The sequence below is a fragment of the Sycon ciliatum genome, chromosome 1 (assembly GCF_964019385.1).
Source record: "Sycon ciliatum chromosome 1, ocSycCili1.1, whole genome shotgun sequence".
Lineage (NCBI taxonomy): Eukaryota > Metazoa > Porifera > Calcarea > Leucosolenida > Sycettidae > Sycon > Sycon ciliatum.
Window position 1 is genome coordinate 94,240,215 of NC_088643.1, and position 17,123 is coordinate 94,257,337.

At 49.3% G+C, this 17,123-nt stretch overlaps 1 protein-coding gene across 2 annotated transcripts in view; it reads left to right on the forward strand.

Moving 5' to 3' along the window:
* LOC135806591 (zonadhesin-like) overlaps positions 1-17,123 on the forward strand; it is a 131,243-nt gene that overhangs the window by 63,214 nt on the left and 50,906 nt on the right. For both annotated transcript variants that reach the window (XM_065320792.1, XM_065320793.1), the window contains exons 72-86: positions 5,631-5,671; positions 5,947-5,979; positions 6,499-6,553; positions 7,040-7,077; positions 7,391-7,478; positions 7,846-7,877; positions 8,341-8,383; positions 8,562-8,602; positions 8,972-9,041; positions 9,588-9,661; positions 9,973-10,060; positions 10,308-10,363; positions 10,966-11,059; positions 11,339-11,379; positions 11,619-11,697. In XM_065320792.1, the coding sequence (XP_065176864.1) occupies positions 5,631-5,671; positions 5,947-5,979; positions 6,499-6,553; positions 7,040-7,077; positions 7,391-7,478; positions 7,846-7,877; positions 8,341-8,383; positions 8,562-8,602; positions 8,972-9,041; positions 9,588-9,661; positions 9,973-10,060; positions 10,308-10,363; positions 10,966-11,059; positions 11,339-11,379; positions 11,619-11,697 (873 nt within the window). The remainder of the gene's footprint in view (positions 1-5,630; positions 5,672-5,946; positions 5,980-6,498; positions 6,554-7,039; positions 7,078-7,390; positions 7,479-7,845; positions 7,878-8,340; positions 8,384-8,561; positions 8,603-8,971; positions 9,042-9,587; positions 9,662-9,972; positions 10,061-10,307; positions 10,364-10,965; positions 11,060-11,338; positions 11,380-11,618; positions 11,698-17,123) is intronic.

Consider the following 17,123-nt stretch of genomic DNA (forward strand, 5'->3'; position numbering starts at 1 on the left):
TGCAGTGGTGTGCGTTCTGTGTGTTTTCTGTGCGTTCTCTGTGCGTTCTCTGTGCGATCTGTGTGCGCTCTGTTCTCTTGTGTATTCCCTGTGCGATCTGTGTGTTCTTCATGTACTGTGCAGAAGACTCCAGATATTGTAGAATTTACGAGTGTCACTATTATTTATCTACTGTGTTTATTCTATATTTTGTTAATCCTTCGTTCTTCCGAGAGCACAGTCAAAGCGTTTACTAGGAGTTAGTTACTAGTACATCACTGATTGTTACAAGCAGTTTACAGGTTACAAAACAGCTGGTGTTGTTTCTAAGTTGATTATCTCGAATTTGAATTGTTACTTATCTTTGCATTCCTTCAGAAAGTCCGTTCTGCAGCTTTAGTCCGTCCTAGTGTAGGTTCTGCTCTGACAAGGCTTGCCTTCACCCTGTGGGTGCTAACACTCTCTGACAGGACATGGTTGAAATTGCTTTGAGTTCCCATCAGCACAGATCTTCGTTTTCCTTGTTCTTTGAACTTCCTTTGACTTCTACTTTCGAATTTCACTGTTTGTACTATTTTCTGACTTTTCTTGATTTTCCATTATTTTTGTCCACTGCGTGCCAGTACAGCTTGTGTATCGTCATGGCAGCGTGACATCATTGTTTTTCTCATATGCATGCACGTGATCTACGCATTTCTTCTTTGGAGCGCTGTGTGCCACGTAGCTTTGCGTGCGCCAGTGTCTTCGTTGTTGAGAGTTCTTGAGAAGACGAGCAAGTTGTCGTTTCGGTTTCTGATGTGCGGTGGAAAGCGTCTCCACGCGTACATTATCTGGTAGCAGAGGATGGTTAGAGGTTCAGTTTAGTTTAGTTGTAGTGTATGTATCAAATTTAGTTGCACCATGGACGAACTACGATCGGCAAAGATTCGAGTGAAGTCCAATTTCACGAATATCAAACGTGGAATACTGACAAAGCTGCACAGTGAGACCACGCCCATAGACGCCAGAGACCTGAACGCTGGGATAGATGCACTGAACAATGCGGCAGAGGAGGCAGTGCGGGTGATGCTTGAGCTGTGCAAGCTGATGAGAGCGGCAGGTCGCCCTACTGAGGCAATATATGATGAGCTGGACGAGCTCCAAAGCAAGTACGATAACGTGTTAGAGCAGGCCAGCGAAGTGCTCGCCGAGATATGCTCTTCGCGGCCCAGTCGTGGAGGGAGATCTCCAGCGGGCAAGGAGCGAGCCCAAAGAATTAGGGAAGTGCGGGATCTGCTGCAAAGATCGGAGATCGTTGCTGAGAGCAAGGCTGACGAGGAGGAAAAAAGTGAACAGGCACCAGAAAAAGAAAAAAAAGAGAAATTTATGCATACTGTGCCGAAGCGAGAACCGCACCAGGGACCTGTCGGTCTGGAGTCAGGACTCTTACCGAGTAGTCTATCTGGGTCGTCGGCACCGAGTTCCTTGAGTGGGACTGCTGCCAGCTCGGGGACTGCTGCCAGCTCGGGGACTGCTGCCAGCTCGGGGACTGCTGCCAGCTCGGGGACTGCCGCTCGCGCTCCGAGTGGCAGTAGTACTAGTAGCAGTAGTACAAGTACGTCGGCTAGTTCTGTGCCTGCTGCGGCTCCCATCAGTACGTCCGCTAGTTCGGTGCCTCCTGCTGCTCCCATCAGTACGTCGGCTAGTTCTGTGCCTGCTGCGGCTCCCACCAGTACGTCGGCTAGTTCTGTGCCTGCTGCCGCCTTTAGTAATAGTATGTCGTTGAGGTCTGTGCCGGCTGTTGTAACAGCTTCAAGGGGCATAACCTCGGTTGTAAACTCGGGTCAGGCTGGACCACTGACAGCCAGTGGCGGAGGCAGAGCCACCAGTCAGCCTGTAAGAGCACCAGTGGCCAGTACTAGCCTTCCGCCAGCAGTGTCAGCACCGAGTGTAGTGGCACCAGCACCATTCGCAGCACCAGCAACGTTTACAGCACCAGCACCGTACGCAAACTTTCCACCAGGTGGAATGGTAGAGCCATGGCGGCAGATGCCACGAGTCGGCATTCCAGTTTTCACCGGAAACCGCAAAGAGTACGAGCAGTGGCGAGCTGCCTTCAACGCATGCGTAGATGTCTCGCCAGCCAACGATGCGTACAAGCTGCTGCAGTTGCGTACTTACCTGAAGGGCGAGCCGCTGGAGACGATCAGTGCCCTCGGGTACTCGCCAGCAGCTTATGCAACGGCAAAGGCGAAGCTTGAGCGCAAGTACGGCGGCAGTCGAAGACAAATTGCTCTGCAGCTGGAGGACATTGAGAGAATGCCAACCGTCCGCAGTGGTCGCCAGCGCGAACTGGTGCGGTATTCTGAGCTGCTGGAGATCGCAATAGTAAACTTGACGGATGCGGGGCGTTCCCATGAGCTGGGTCCGGGAACTCTGTATAACCAGCTGCTGCGAAAGCTGGATGAGAAGCTGATCGCGCAGTATCAGCGTTGGCTATTCGTGCAACAGCAGCCAGAAACAGTCACCATGTTAGCAGTGTGGCTGGAACAAGAGGCAGAGTTCCTGACTGTGGCAGCAGAAACGGCAGACGGGATCAGCATATCCCAGCCAGCAGCGTCAGCACATGCGCCTGCCAACCGGCCAGCTAAGCCAGGATCTCACCCATACAACAGATCTTTTGTGGCTCGTAGCGGAAAGTCGTGTGAAGTATGCGGCGATGTCCATGGCGTGTGGCAGTGCGACCAGTTCAAAGGAATGACTGTTGTAGAGCGCTGGGTCAAGGCCAAAGCAGCGCGTCTGTGTTATCGGTGTCTGGCGAGTGGTCACCGCGGCAACGACTGTGAACGGACGAGAGTTTGCGGTGTTGATGGTTGCGACTCCACGCACCATAGGCTCCTGCACGGGCAGCAGCAGATCAAGAACAGAGATCCGCCCAAGGACCAACCAAGCACAAAGAAGCAAGGTGTGTACCTCGCCACTGAGGGGGAGGCGCAGGAGTCTCAAGCAGCAGCAACGACCATGAAAGCCAGTGGCGCTGGGAATTTGGCTTTGCGAACCGTACCAGCCATGATCGGCAATGGCAACAGACGTGTGCGTATCAATGCTCTACTGGACGACGGCAGCACGCAGACGTATGTCAGCGCCCGAGTAGCAGCAGAACTTCAGCTAAGTGGACCAAGCTCCAAGATATCAGTCGGAGTACTAAACGGACAGCGCTCAACGTACGACACCCAGGACGTCGACGTGCAGCTCAGCAGCGTAGATGGCAGCTGGGAGCGCAAGATCCAGGCGAACACGCTACAGCAAATCACTGACGACATGCACGCAGTGAATTGGTCAACAGAGCAGCGGCATTGGCCACATCTCAAGGAAGTGACATTTGCCAGCTTGCCGAAGCGTAGAGAGGTAGATATGCTCATCGGCATTGACCAACCAGACATCCATTGTGCGCTGGAAGAGATACGTGGAGCTCCTGGAGAACCTGTGGCGCGTCTGACAGTGTTAGGGTGGACATGTGTCGGTCCCACGACGTCGACAATGGCTAGATCGTCATTGCTCCAGTACAGCTATGCGTCAGTGGTACGAGACCAGTCAGATGTAAACACAGAGCTCAACCGCACGAGGGCAAGTGGTACCAACCCGTCATTTCTACACAGTGACTCAGCCGACTGGCCGACATTGCCAGCAGGTCCACCGACAGCCCCGAGCGCTGAAGAGTTTAAGCAGAGCAGCGCAGCGGAAGCAGTGAGCTTCGTAACTGTTGCACAGCCGCCAGGATTTCGCCTGAAGCCCGAGCGATATTCCGATTGGTTGCGTCTCGTGCGAGTGACAGCGTGGGTTATGCGCTTCATCGGCAACTCCGCTGGCCGGACTCGCATCACCAGTGAACTGACAGCAGCGGAGATCAGTGACGCCGAGCAGTTGTGGATCGCGCAAGCTCAGAGCGAGGCGTTTAGCGACGAGCTGAAGAGTGTGCGCAACAAGCAAGTAGTGCCAGCCAGATCAGCGCTACTGAAGCTCAACCCCAAGGTTGACGCAGATGGGTTGCTGCGATGCGACGGCCGGACGCAGTACGCCGAGTGGCTGCCACACAACGTGAGATTTCCAGTGATCTTGCCACGCAATCATCACATCACGCAGCTTATTGTGAAGCACCATCACGAGCTACAGCAGCATGGCGGCACGAACCAGACGATGTCGTCGCTAAGCACAACGTTCTGGGTAGTGTCTGCCCGAGAAGCCATTCAAGAGTGGGTGCCAGCCTTGAACCGCCGGACCAAGTGGCCGCATGCACAGAAGAGCCTGCAGCCTGATGATGCCGTTCTCGTACTGCAGTCGGACACTCCGCTTGGACCGTGGCCTCTGGGACGTGCGGTCAAGGTGTTCCCAGGAGCGGATGGCAAGGTGCGTGTCGCCGAGGTAGTGGTGTGCGGCAAGCGCTACGCTCGCCCGATTACTTAGCTGAGCCCACTGGAGTTCTAAGCAGTGTTGATCCGTGTCTGATCAAGAGGGGGAGAATGTTCTGAAGACAGTATGCAGTGGTGTGCGTTCTGTGTGTTTTCTGTGCGTTCTCTGTGCGTTCTCTGTGCGATCTGTGTGCGCTCTGTTCTCTTGTGTATTCCCTGTGCGATCTGTGTGTTCTTCATGTACTGTGCAGAAGACTCCAGATATTGTAGAATTTACGAGTGTCACTATTATTTATCTACTGTGTTTATTCTATATTTTGTTAATCCTTCGTTCTTCCGAGAGCACAGTCAAAGCGTTTACTAGGAGTTAGTTACTAGTACATCACTGATTGTTACAAGCAGTTTACAGGTTACAAAACAGCTGGTGTTGTTTCTAAGTTGATTATCTCGAATTTGAATTGTTACTTATCTTTGCATTCCTTCAGAAAGTCCGTTCTGCAGCTTTAGTCCGTCCTAGTGTAGGTTCTGCTCTGACAAGGCTTGCCTTCACCCTGTGGGTGCTAACACTCTCTGACAGGACATGGTTGAAATTGCTTTGAGTTCCCATCAGCACAGATCTTCGTTTTCCTTGTTCTTTGAACTTCCTTTGACTTCTACTTTCGAATTTCACTGTTTGTACTATTTTCTGACTTTTCTTGATTTTCCATTATTTTTGTCCACTGCGTGCCAGTACAGCTTGTGTATCGTCATGGCAGCGTGACATCATTGTTTTTCTCATATGCATGCACGTGATCTACGCATTTCTTCTTTGGAGCGCTGTGTGCCACGTAGCTTTGCGTGCGCCAGTGTCTTCGTTGTTGAGAGTTCTTGAGAAGACGAGCAAGTTGTCGTTTCGGTTTCTGATGTGCGGTGGAAAGCGTCTCCACGCGTACACCTCCCACATCAGTACACAGTTACACTGGCAATCGGTAACCGTCCCACATCAGTACACAGTTACACTGGCAATCGGTAACCGTCCCACATCAGTACACAGTTACACTGGCTGAGTACCCCACTGTAACAGTTTAAAGTTTAGAACAGCTTTACCCGCTAGTGAAGTCATGCCCACTTCACGTTGAAAATGAAGATTATTACAGCGGGAATGTACGCGATTGTGAGTATAGTTCTGTGATGTGTGCGTGTGTTGACTGTGTATGTATGTGCTCATGTGTCTATACACGTGTGTGTGTGTGTGTGTATGTATGTATGTGTGTGACTATGCAGGTGATCTATCGTGTCCAGACGCTTGTCCACTTCTTCCTGAGGTAAGCCTGTGTTCACTATTGGCATCTTGACATGTTGTGAAACTTTTTATTTGTTGAGTTGTAAAAGTAGAGATCTGCATGTTGTTGTTTGGTCACTGCTCTCCCGTATGCTCTGGTGTGTGCAGTGCTGATAGATCTTGGTGACCTTGTTATAGGGATCGGTGAGTGTGCTTGTCGAATGTGGAGAAGGTGGTTGGGGGTAGTGTGCAACACACCCGTGGCAATACATCTGTGATGACATGATTGTATTTTGCATGCTTGTTTCTTGCGTTTAGATTGACTGGCAAACTGGACATAAGTTCATACCTGTAAGTTGTGTGGATCTGTTCCCCTACATGTAGTGAAAGTCTTTGATATGCACAGCTCTAGAGTACATGTGCACTTGCTGAACCACACTGGCTTGTTATGGTATTCTAATTCTGTTTGTGTATTACGCCGTACGTTTATTTTCTTTCTACAAGTGCCCACGGGCTCCTATCTGGTTAGAATCGGGGAGCGAAAGGGTAGTGAGACCTTGTGCCCCCGGCCGACATGAGGTCTTGGCTTCACAATGAACTAGATGCACGGATATGGCACGAAAAGTATTTGGAAAGTGGAGAGGGAGGAGGAAGAGTCCTAGTGTGTTTCACGATGCAGTTGTGGTTCTTGGTTGCCAGCTCTCTGGTGAGCAAATTCTTGATTTACTAATCTGCTTGAGCAGTGGCCATGTTGATGCTAAGGGTAATGTTAGTCTTGACTCTGTGTATCCACCAATGATCCTTGTCTCTGTGTGCCTTTGTGTGTCACCGTGTGTGCCTTTGTGTGTCACCGTGTGTGCATGTTTTTAGGGCCGTGACTACATACCTCAGAACTATTCTTCAGGCCAATGCTGTGACACGTGCAGTACGTTAACCAAGGCTAAGTGCAAGCGTTGTATTGATGCTACTCTCCTTTCAAATATCTGTGCAATTCTTACATCATAGTTGATTACCGGACACTGGTCAACATCATAGGTCTTTGCCGGACACTGGTCAACACCATAGGTCTTTGCCGGACGCTCTCTGACATACCACACCCTTAGCTAGGAGATTGTTGCCATGCCTAACACCATTGCTGTGGGGAGTCATATAACTGGTCTAGCATCAACATTTCCCGTAACAATTAGCAGTTGCGTTTTTGTGGCCCATAGTTTGTTAATCGGCACTATGTATGGCCTTCAATGAGGTGTAGAAAGTTTGTACCAACACTTGAAAAGACCAAAAGAAATTTATCTTGTTCTGACATCATGGTGCCAGTTCTGCAGTGTGTTTGTGTGTCTCAGTTCAGCTGTGTTAGAGTGTTTGCTCTTCTCTTGTTTCTTGTTTATGCTGTTGTTCTTGCTGTCTGTAGCCTGCCAATGTGATCAGTGCAGTAATGAAGATGCGTGTGTACGTTACAGTCTTCCGCGTTATCACTCAATCACACTGTGGCGGTCACCATTCTGTTTGCTAGTGCATTACTTGTGTATTTACAGTCTACCACGCTGTGCTGCTATGCATTGCAACAAGGCAGCTGGTGCGCAGTGCAACAAGATTTTTTCGGAGCTTCCTTGCTACCTTTCCATCTGCATGTTGAAGTTTCATGTGCTGGTCAGATATTTGTGCTTGCCTGCCTGGGTGTGTTTGCTATACGCTGTGATTGTTTGCATTTCAAACATGTTGTGCATGTGCTATGTAACACATGTGCTGTGTTTGTATGCAGTGTGCTAGTTTGGTGCCGGAGGTCAACATCAAAGGTGTTTGCAGTGGTAATGGCGGTGTGTCACACTGTTGTGATGCCGTTACCTGCAGTAAGTCTTATGTCAACTTGGACTTTGCTCTTCTTGCTGAGCTGTGCACTTTGTGCTCGCTCACATTATCTAGGTGTTAGCAACATACTTTTTAAAGAGTACAAGTCACTGCTGCCATACCTGCCACTGTCACTAACTCTGCCGCTCCTGTCGCTGTTGCGGCTGCTGCTGCTGCTGGGGCTGCAGTTTCTTCTACTGTTTCTGCCTGTCGTTTCTGTTCTCTTCTTCATCTACTCCGTAGTTCAGTTTGATTGCTGGACTCAGTTAGCTGCTCAGATGTTCAGTACTTGATTGTTGGGATTAGTTTGTCTGTTGTGCAGCCAGTCCTAAAACATTGTGTGCATGCATCTGTCTGTTTGATGCTCAGAGTGTGAGGAGCATGAATTCCGGGGATGTTCGGTAAGGTTGTATGCTGTGTGCGTGCATGCATGCTCACATGTTGTTGTTACTTCTTTTTTCTCCAAATGTTGTAATGCCAGTACATATGCAGTTTCTTGCTTTTGGTCCACTTGAACTTCTATTGAGTAGGCAATGTAGACTGTGTGGTATGTCTGCTAGTATAGTATGTGTACGAGAGACCAGGCCTATGAAGTAGAGTGTGCTCAGTATTGATCATCTTGTGCTGTGTGGCTTGGAGAGTGTCCTTCGTGAACACATGCATACGTTTTGTCCAAGGTAACAGTTAGTATATGTATGTGTTCTGGAACATATCTCAATAGAGATTGTTTTCCATTGTGCTACTTTGTGAGTATCACTGCTACAGGTATAGATCACCACTGACATGTGTCTGGCAATAGGCTGTCTCCCTATTTGAGCTGGTTTTGGACAGTTTGTGTGAATGATGTGCTCGTCTGTCTCCTAGGATGCCAAGAATGACACGGACAGTTGTGGATGTGTATCGGAACGTGAGTAGTGGTGCTAGTGATATTATTTTCTTACAATTTACATCCTCCATTGCGTCAATCGTTGCTGCTGATGCTGTTCCTCACACCAATGGGTTGTAGTAGCTAAAAAAGCCTAAATGCGTTCTGAACTTGAGAACTCACCCATGTTTGCCTGTTACTTTTGCGTGTCTCACTATAGAATGTGACTCAACCAAGGCACCTCGTCAAGAACTGTGCTGTGTAAGCACTGTGTGTGTGTGTGTGTTTGCCCGCATGTGTCTGTTTGTCCACAAGCATGTGTGCATGCTTGCATGCGTACATTTTGTGTCTGTATGTATGTCTGTGTGTGTTAACATGTATAATCCCATGACACGTGTGTGACCCCAGTTGATTTAGAGTTTAGGCTACCCAGTGCTTGCCAGCATTGTACTAGTATTGTACATTACATGCTCTAGTTTACTGGTTGTGCTGGCACTCATACTGACTAGCATCTGTTGCAATATTGCTGTTTTGACGCAATAGGCCTTAGAGTGTGTGTGTAGCTTTGCATTGACCGTATTGACCGTGTTGACCGTGTTTTTGTTCAATTTGTCGGTGTCTTTCTCACAGTGTGGGCCTCTTCAAGTATCTAGCGATGCCACTGGACAACCTTGCGACTGTTTTAATCAGACAAAGTGTGGTATGGACCTGCCAGTGTATGTTTGTTTGTGTCTATTATACTTCGCACATTAAACGGGATCTGGGCCCAATAACAAAGCGGCGAGTATGGAAGGAAAGAAGCAAAGGAGGAAAGGAAATATATGACTGTAGGACAGAAGAAAATCACAAAGCAAAAAAGGCCAGGCTCCAGAAATGCTCACTGGACATTCTTTCCTGTTCCCTCTTGGTTCCCTGTTGGCTTACGTTGTATTCAAATAAAATTAATGCTGGTTTGCTTTTGTATGAATGTTTGTTTGTCATATTGTATGTGTGATACGGGTACATGTACTGGTGTGAGTCATGTGACCCAGGTGTGAATCATGTGACCCAACCAAACACTATTAGAGGAGAGCTGTACAGTTCACTACTTTGTTCAGTGCATGGGCATGGATCAGTGCATGGAGTGTACTCTCATGCTCAGTGCTTTTTACGCTGGTGCATAAAACAATGTCGTCCTCACTTCTTTGTTGACAATTGTGCTTGTGCTTGCGATGTGTGTGCCGCCGCTGCTCGCCTGCTATTCCAGTAACTGAAACCCGCTGTCCTATTGATGTCAGCTTATGGTCACTGGCGGACATTAGTACTGACCACTGCCCAGCTGTAAGTATGCTGTATGTATTCCAGTCAGCATGACTATATGACGTGTGAAATATGCTGATTGCTACTCAGTGAAAGTAGCTCGTGTTGTGTTGTGTAGTGTTGTGCTGGTGCTGAGCATTGGCAGGTCATGCTTAGATAATGTATTATGTGTCGTGCTTAGATAATGTATTATGTGTCGTGCTTAGATAATGTATTATGTGTCATGTGTCATGCTACCGGTAATATCCCATTAGTCTGCTGCACTTTTTCTACTGGGTCCAGCTGATCAATAAATGATTTCATTTGTCAATGTTGAACTCTTCTTGCTGAAGGGCTTCATTGCCAGAAAGACTCAACGCAGATCTGACCATGGCGATGCAAGGTGTTCAGCAACCATTTGTGAAGAGTGCGCTGAATGTGGTAAGTGCCTGCTGTGTCCAGACTTAATAAATAGAGCGAGGCGTCCAGTCGGGCCAGGGTACTGGTGTGCCCTTTCACACTCTTTGCATAGCTACCATAGGCAGTGCTGCACAGTGCCTAAGTCCTGACTGATATCACATATCAACAGCATCTAGACCTGGAGGTAGTTGATATACTGAGGTTGTTCTCCAGTTGTGTTTAGTGTGTAATGTTCAGATCCATTGCTTCTTGTTGCTGCTTATTACAGTATGTGCTGTTTGCGAGACACAAGTCCCAGATGATACCTGTCCATCCGATTGTATGGTAAGAAATCTTTGCTCAGTTGTCTCCATTATCCAGCCAGCAATCCCTGTCCAGGTGTCATTCAGTGCCTTTGGCTATCCCTCGTGACACTCCATGACACTGTGAAAGTATGAATGTGTATAAAATACTAAGACCTGTTACCAGGATAGCTCTCGACTAAGGCACTTGCTTGGCACTTGCCCTTCGCTGTGACTGCTCACTCATTTACTCACTCACTCACTTTGTCAGTCCTCATTCACTCAGGATGCCGAACGGGATACTGTAAATCGAGAACTCTTGGCCGGCAATTTATGTTGTCCAATTGGCACCAAGCAGTGAAATCAGCAACATTCAATTGAGTCCAAAACTAGTTGATTTACAGTAAACGAATGTAAATTTCAAACGAGCGCACCTACTTATACGATAAATAGGAGGCTACGGGAGATGTTTTAGTTGTTTTTTTCTCAACGATAGATGTAGTGTAACTTTGATTATCCTGTTCTTGTTGTATTTATTACGCTTTACCTGTCAGTTTGTTACTGGTTGTGGTCGTTGTGAAAGCGCCGTCTCTGTGTTTCGTTATGAAAATGTTGGTCTGTGTGATTGGTCTGTGGTATCTACAGGGCTGCGTAAACAAGATACGCCGTACAGCCGCCTTTGGCCAGGCTCTTGCCCTTAACACTACTGTGCAGTCCCCATGCTGCGAGTCCTATAGAGGTATGTATGGTGCGAGCTTGTTCCCATTGTTCCCTGTCAGTGGCGCTTGTGCTTCTCTCTAGTGTCAGCTCTACGCTACATGTAGTTATTTTTGGTACTGCCCTGCAGCCTCGTTATAGTGTTCTGATGTTTCTACGTATTGAGACTCAGTTTGAGAAGCATTATGTCGCATTCCGCTCTGTCTAGCTGGTGTGATGTTGAAGATGTTAGTCATGTGCAGTGCCAACTCTATGAAGCATTGCTGATGGTACATGTCTTGCTTGCTGTGTTTTTACTCAGAATGTGACTCGTCGCAGTGCACCGAGCCAATGTGCGCACAGGTATGTGCAAGCGCTAGAGCACACAGTTGCTGGCGCATGTTTGCTGCATCCCTACACTGCTAGTATGGATATTTTCGACCGTGTACATGTACATGTAGGCCATCAAGATAGACATTTAAGGTAGAGGGGGGGGGGGGGAGGGACTTGCACAACATTTACTTTACCTACCCTTTCAACTGATCTTCCTTTCTTTGTTGTTCTCATTCTCTTTCTCTTGGTCAATGTTTGTTCTGTACCAGTGTGAGGTGGCCGTCAAAGTCAAGGATGCTACGAATGATCCAAACGCCTGTTCATGCTGTGATGAATATGTTTGTCAAGGTACTTGTGCTGGATTGACTTCTATTCCCGCTCTTTACATATTTTTTAAATTTGTTTTGTCTATTCTACATGTGAGATTCTGCCAGCCTTGTGCAGGTATGTTCCAGCCTTGTGCAGGTATGTGCCAGCCTTGTGCAGCTATGTTCCAGCCTTGTGCAGGTATGTTCCAGCCTTGTGCAGGTATGTACCAGCCTTGTGCAGGTATGTGCCAGCCTTGTGTGCAGGTATGTGCCAGCCTTGTGCAGGTACGTGCCAGCCTTGTGCAGGTATGTGCCAGCCTTGTGCAGGTATGTTCCAGCCTTGTGCAGGTACGTGCCAGCCTTGTGCAGGTATGTTCCAGCCTTGTGCAGGTATGTTCCAGCCTTGTGCAGGTATGTTCCAGCCTTGTGCAGGTATGTTCCAGCCTTGTGCAGGTACGTGCCAGTGTAACTCGTATACTCTCAGTCTCAGCACTCAAAGCACATACTTGTTGTTACGTAAGTAGTTATCAATATTCGTTCATTGTCTCACACAAGGAGAAGAAGAAGACCAGGCAGTGCGAGTATGCGCACAGCCTATCCATGCATTCCTACGGTGTACTATTTATGCGTATACAAATTACGTGTCATAAAGTAGCCATGCTACACTATCCTCCTCCTACCAAAAATTCACGCCCTCGTGAATAGAGAAAGAAAACAGAAACATAAAAAATAAAATAACTCAGGACATAGCAAAATCAGTAAACCGAGCAGGCAGTCCAGCATTGCGAGCAAGATGGGCTCTGGTTGACTGCGGGAGCGTAGACGACAGCGGACTATGGTCGCTGTCGAGGGCATGTGGGACATACTGAGGCATCACTGGAGCAGCAGGTACTGGATCCTCCAGCGGCAGGGACGCAGATGGCGACGGCAGGTAAGCGAGTTTCAAGCGGTTGAAATGCAGCGTCTTATGGCGACCATCAACATCGACAACGTAGGACGTTGATCCAAAGACGGACACAATACGAAATGGACCACGCCAAGGGCGGTGGAATTTGCGGTGTTCACCAGGGTGAATGACAGCATCCTTTACGTAAACAAACTGGCCAGCAGCTAATGGCGCACCCTTGGTTCGGCGGTTGTAATGTTCTTCCTGGTGCTCATGGGACAGATCAGCGAGCTCTCGAGCTTGAGCATGTACAACACGCAACGCAAACTGTAAATGGCGAACGTAACTAGTGGATTCAAGAGACGCTGGTTGTGGCAAACCAAACACAACATCTGCCGGCAAACGCAATTCAGTGCCGTACAACAACTTGGCAGGACTGTGACCCGTGGACGCATGGACAGCAGAACGGTACGAAAGCAAGACAAGAGAGAAGGTAGCATCCCACTCAATAGATGTAGGGGTGATGTGCGCACGGAGTAGACCGAGCAAAGTGCGATTGAGCCGCTCTACAAGTCCGTCACCTTCCGGATGGTAGGGAGTAGTACGGGTCTTGTGAATACCCAGCAGACGACATAATTCAGCAAAAAGCTTAGACTCAAACTGCGGACCCTGGTCGGAATGCAGTTGCTCAGGGGATCCAAACCGTGCTATCCAGCCATTGACAACAGCCACAGCAACAGCTTCTGCAGTAACGGATTGGAGTGGAAAAGCTTCTGCCCACCGAGTGAAGTAATCAGCCATAACCAACAGATATCGATTACCACGGGGTGTCTCTGGCAATGGACCGACGATGTCGAGGGCTACGAGCTGAAATGGGTAGCCGGCATACATTGGCTGGAGCGGAGCACGCTGGGCATCAGACTTGAGCCTAATCTGTGCACAAGTGACACAACACGCCACAAACTCCTGAACATCTGATGCCATTCCAAACCAGAAAAAACGTAGCCGCGCTTGAGCTAATGTTTTATCTACACCAGGATGGTTACAAGACGGAAGAGCATGAACAGCCAGCAAAGCTTTGCGTTGAAGCACAAATGGGACGACAAGACGGGGTGCAGTACCGACATGATCATGATCGGAAAATGGAGGTGATATGTACAGAACGCTGTCAATGAGACTTAGCTGCTCGGCATTCGCCCAGAACAAACGCATGGTACGACTAGTGCCAGAAATTAAATCTTCAGGAGGACGCACAAATTTTCCACTCACTGCATTGTACCATGACAAGACCACTGATAGATCAACATCCACAGCTTGGGAAGCGGCCAACTCAGGTGCGGAGAGACCAGCTAGTACAGGAGTGGCGACATCCACAGACGCCGTTGTGGCAGAGGAACTAGCTTGCTCTGGCTGATTTGCGGGAGTCTCGAGATGGGAGGGTTGCACCTCCGGCAACAAGGAACGCGACAGACCATCTGCATTCAAGTGCTGCCGACCCGGCCGGTGAACAGTAGTGAAGGTGTACTCAGCGAGTTGCTCCACCCATCGAGCTTTTCGACCGCGTGGTTCCTTCACGGACATCAGTGCGGTGAGGGCAGTGTTGTCTGTGCGAGCAATAAAATTCCGGCCAAGCAAATAGTGCCGGAACTGATTCGCGAAATGGACAAGGGCAAGCGTTTCCCGGTCTGAGGCATCATAATTCCTCTCTGCCTTCGTCAAGACCCGGCTGCCGAACGCAATGGGGCGTTCCTCGCCATCTTGCATTTGGCTGAGGACAGCTCCAATGGCCACCTTGCTAGCGTCAGTGTCCAAAATAAAGCCACCAGACGAAACAGAAAAGTCGGGATACGCCAACACGGGGGCTGTTGTCAGTGACCGTTTCAGAGAGGTGAATGCCGCATCACAACTCTTTGTCCACATAAAGCTGGCATTCTTCCCTGATAGAGCAGTCAGGGGTGCAGAGCGCTGAGCAAAGCCACGGATGAACCGACGGTAGTACCCAGCGTAACCCAGAAACACACGTACATCTCTCACCGACTTCGGTACAGCCCACTGCTCGATAGCTTCAACTTTGGCCGGATCCAGAGCCAATCCGTCAGCCGAAACCTGATGACCGAGGAAGAGCACTTTCCGTTGGAAGAACGAACATTTCTTCAAGTTGAAGATCAGTCCAGCAGCACGAACGCGGTCAAACACCAACTTGAGGATCTGGAGCTGTCCAGGCAAGGTAGAACTGGCATTCAGCACATCGTCGAAGAAAACGCGACAGAATGGCTGGGTCGGCACATTGCATAAGCCATGAAGCACCGCTTCCATCACACGCTGGAAAGTTGCCGGACCATTTCGACATCCCATTGGCATCACGGAGAACTCGAACAAACCCAACGGTGTGGTAAAGGCAGTCTTGGCCTTATCTTCCTCGTCCATAGCGATCTGCCAATAACCTGAAGCTAAATCCAGGCAAGTGAACCAGGAACAGCCGGAGAGTGAGTCTAGCATGTCATCAACTCGTGGGATGGGGTACGCATCTGGCTCCGTAACACTGTTCAACTTGCGGTAGTCGATACACAATCGAAGAGATCCGTCCTTCTTTGGAACGAGAACTATGGGTGACGCCCAGGGACTAATAGACTCTGTGATTATACCACGGGCCAACAGATCATCCAGCAAAGCTTGTAAAGCCTGCCGGCGGTGGTAGGGTACACGACGCGTAGGCTGCTTAACTGGCTTTGTCTCACCAGTACTAATACGATGTGGGAAAACATCACAATGACCAAAATCACCCTCCTGCAAGATATACAAGTCATGATTCTCCCGGAGAATCTCTGTAAGTGTGCCCTTCTCAGGTACTGACAGATGACTCTGAGAGTCAACATATGTACGGATTACCTCGGCACGTTCAGGGGATAGCACAAGCGGTGGCGTATCCGCAACGGACGAAACAGTAGGATCATTATCCTCGACAATGAAGTCCTCGGGTACAGGAGATAACTCGGCAATGTTAACATCTTTAGCAAGAAGCACTGGGTGGTCAGAGTGATTTTCCAACACAACTACCACACGGGACCTGTCGGGTCCAACCGTAACCACACCGGGGGTCACAGACACATCTGGAAACTTTGTCAAGAATGAGTCAAGTGGATCAGCAACACAGTCCACAGTTACAGGTGCCTCTTGCACAGACATGCACGGCACCAACACTACATGGCCGGCAGGCAGAGTTAATGCACGACCAACAGTGACACGAGAAGAGTACGTGCTCAGGTCTTCCTGAGAATTACTATCACTAACACAAGAGTCAGATACTGGCGCCGGGTCCTCCGCAACGGCCGGACTAGGTTCCGATGGACCAAAACTGGTAGCTTTCACTCCTAACGGGACTGACAGGTCTTTAAAAGTTAAGGTGCCTTGAGCAATGTTCAGTAATGCTCCATGGTCAAACAAGAAATCAGATCCCAAGATCATATCACGGCGGATATCAGGGGACACTACAAATGCATGCAAAAATGAGCACCCTCCAATGCAGCATTCGATATCTACAGCACCCAGAACCCGAAGTCCCTCACCATTCACCGCACACAAACGGGGGGCAGCTTGCAAAGGCACATCACCATACGTGGACAATAATGTTTGTTCATGCAACAAAGAAACACATGAACCAGAATCAATTAGTGCAGTTACGCTCTTGCCTTCAACATTGAGGTCTAGGGTCGGGACGACAGATGATACAGCTTCGATTCGCGCCTCATCTGATGGCTCCTCGTGGACGACTGGGAGTTGTCCCACACCACCAGTCGTACTCAGTTTCCCGAGCGCCAAGGGTTGTGTGGGCAATCAACAGCAAAGTGGCCAGGTTGTCCACACCCAAAACAAATCGGCGGTTCATCGCGACCACCACGACCATACGCCCGTCCCCGTCCACGACCACGTCCACTGACACGAGACTGGCCATCGGGACTTGCTCCTGCAGTAACTGGTGTTTGCGGAGCGACAATTATTTCTAAACGGCCGAGTCTCTTTTCAAGATCTGACATTCTTGAATCAAACTTCTCAAGCACTTGGGCCAGTCGATCACGCTCTCCAGCGTCGTACGCACTTGCCTTGGCAACAGAAGCACGGGGTACAGCTGGTGATGGGCCAGGTGGCTGGCTGCGTAACGGCAACGCGGCGCAGGCCGAGCCATCGTAGTCACCAGTTACATGTACAGCCTGAGTGAAGTGAGACTCTACAGGCATCCGGCTCTGTTCCCTGGCGTAGATTGCCGAGACCTCAATTGCTTTTTGGACCGCCAATTCAATGCTTGCTGGTCGTGGCGACGACAGAGCCAGGCGCATATCTTTTGTTGGCTGACCATCGATGAAAATCTGCAGCAGCATCGATTCTAGTAACGGGCCCTGTTGGCCTGGATATGCTTTGGCAGCAAGGCGGCGGAGCTCCATGGCATATGCATACTGCGTTTCATGGGCGAGTTTCAGGCGCTGGCGTAAAGCCGCTTCGTGCATTTGGGCCTGCTGTGGTGGCTCCAGGCGACTGCGGAGCGCTTCAACGGCGTCATGAAACGAAACGTCTGCATCAGATAG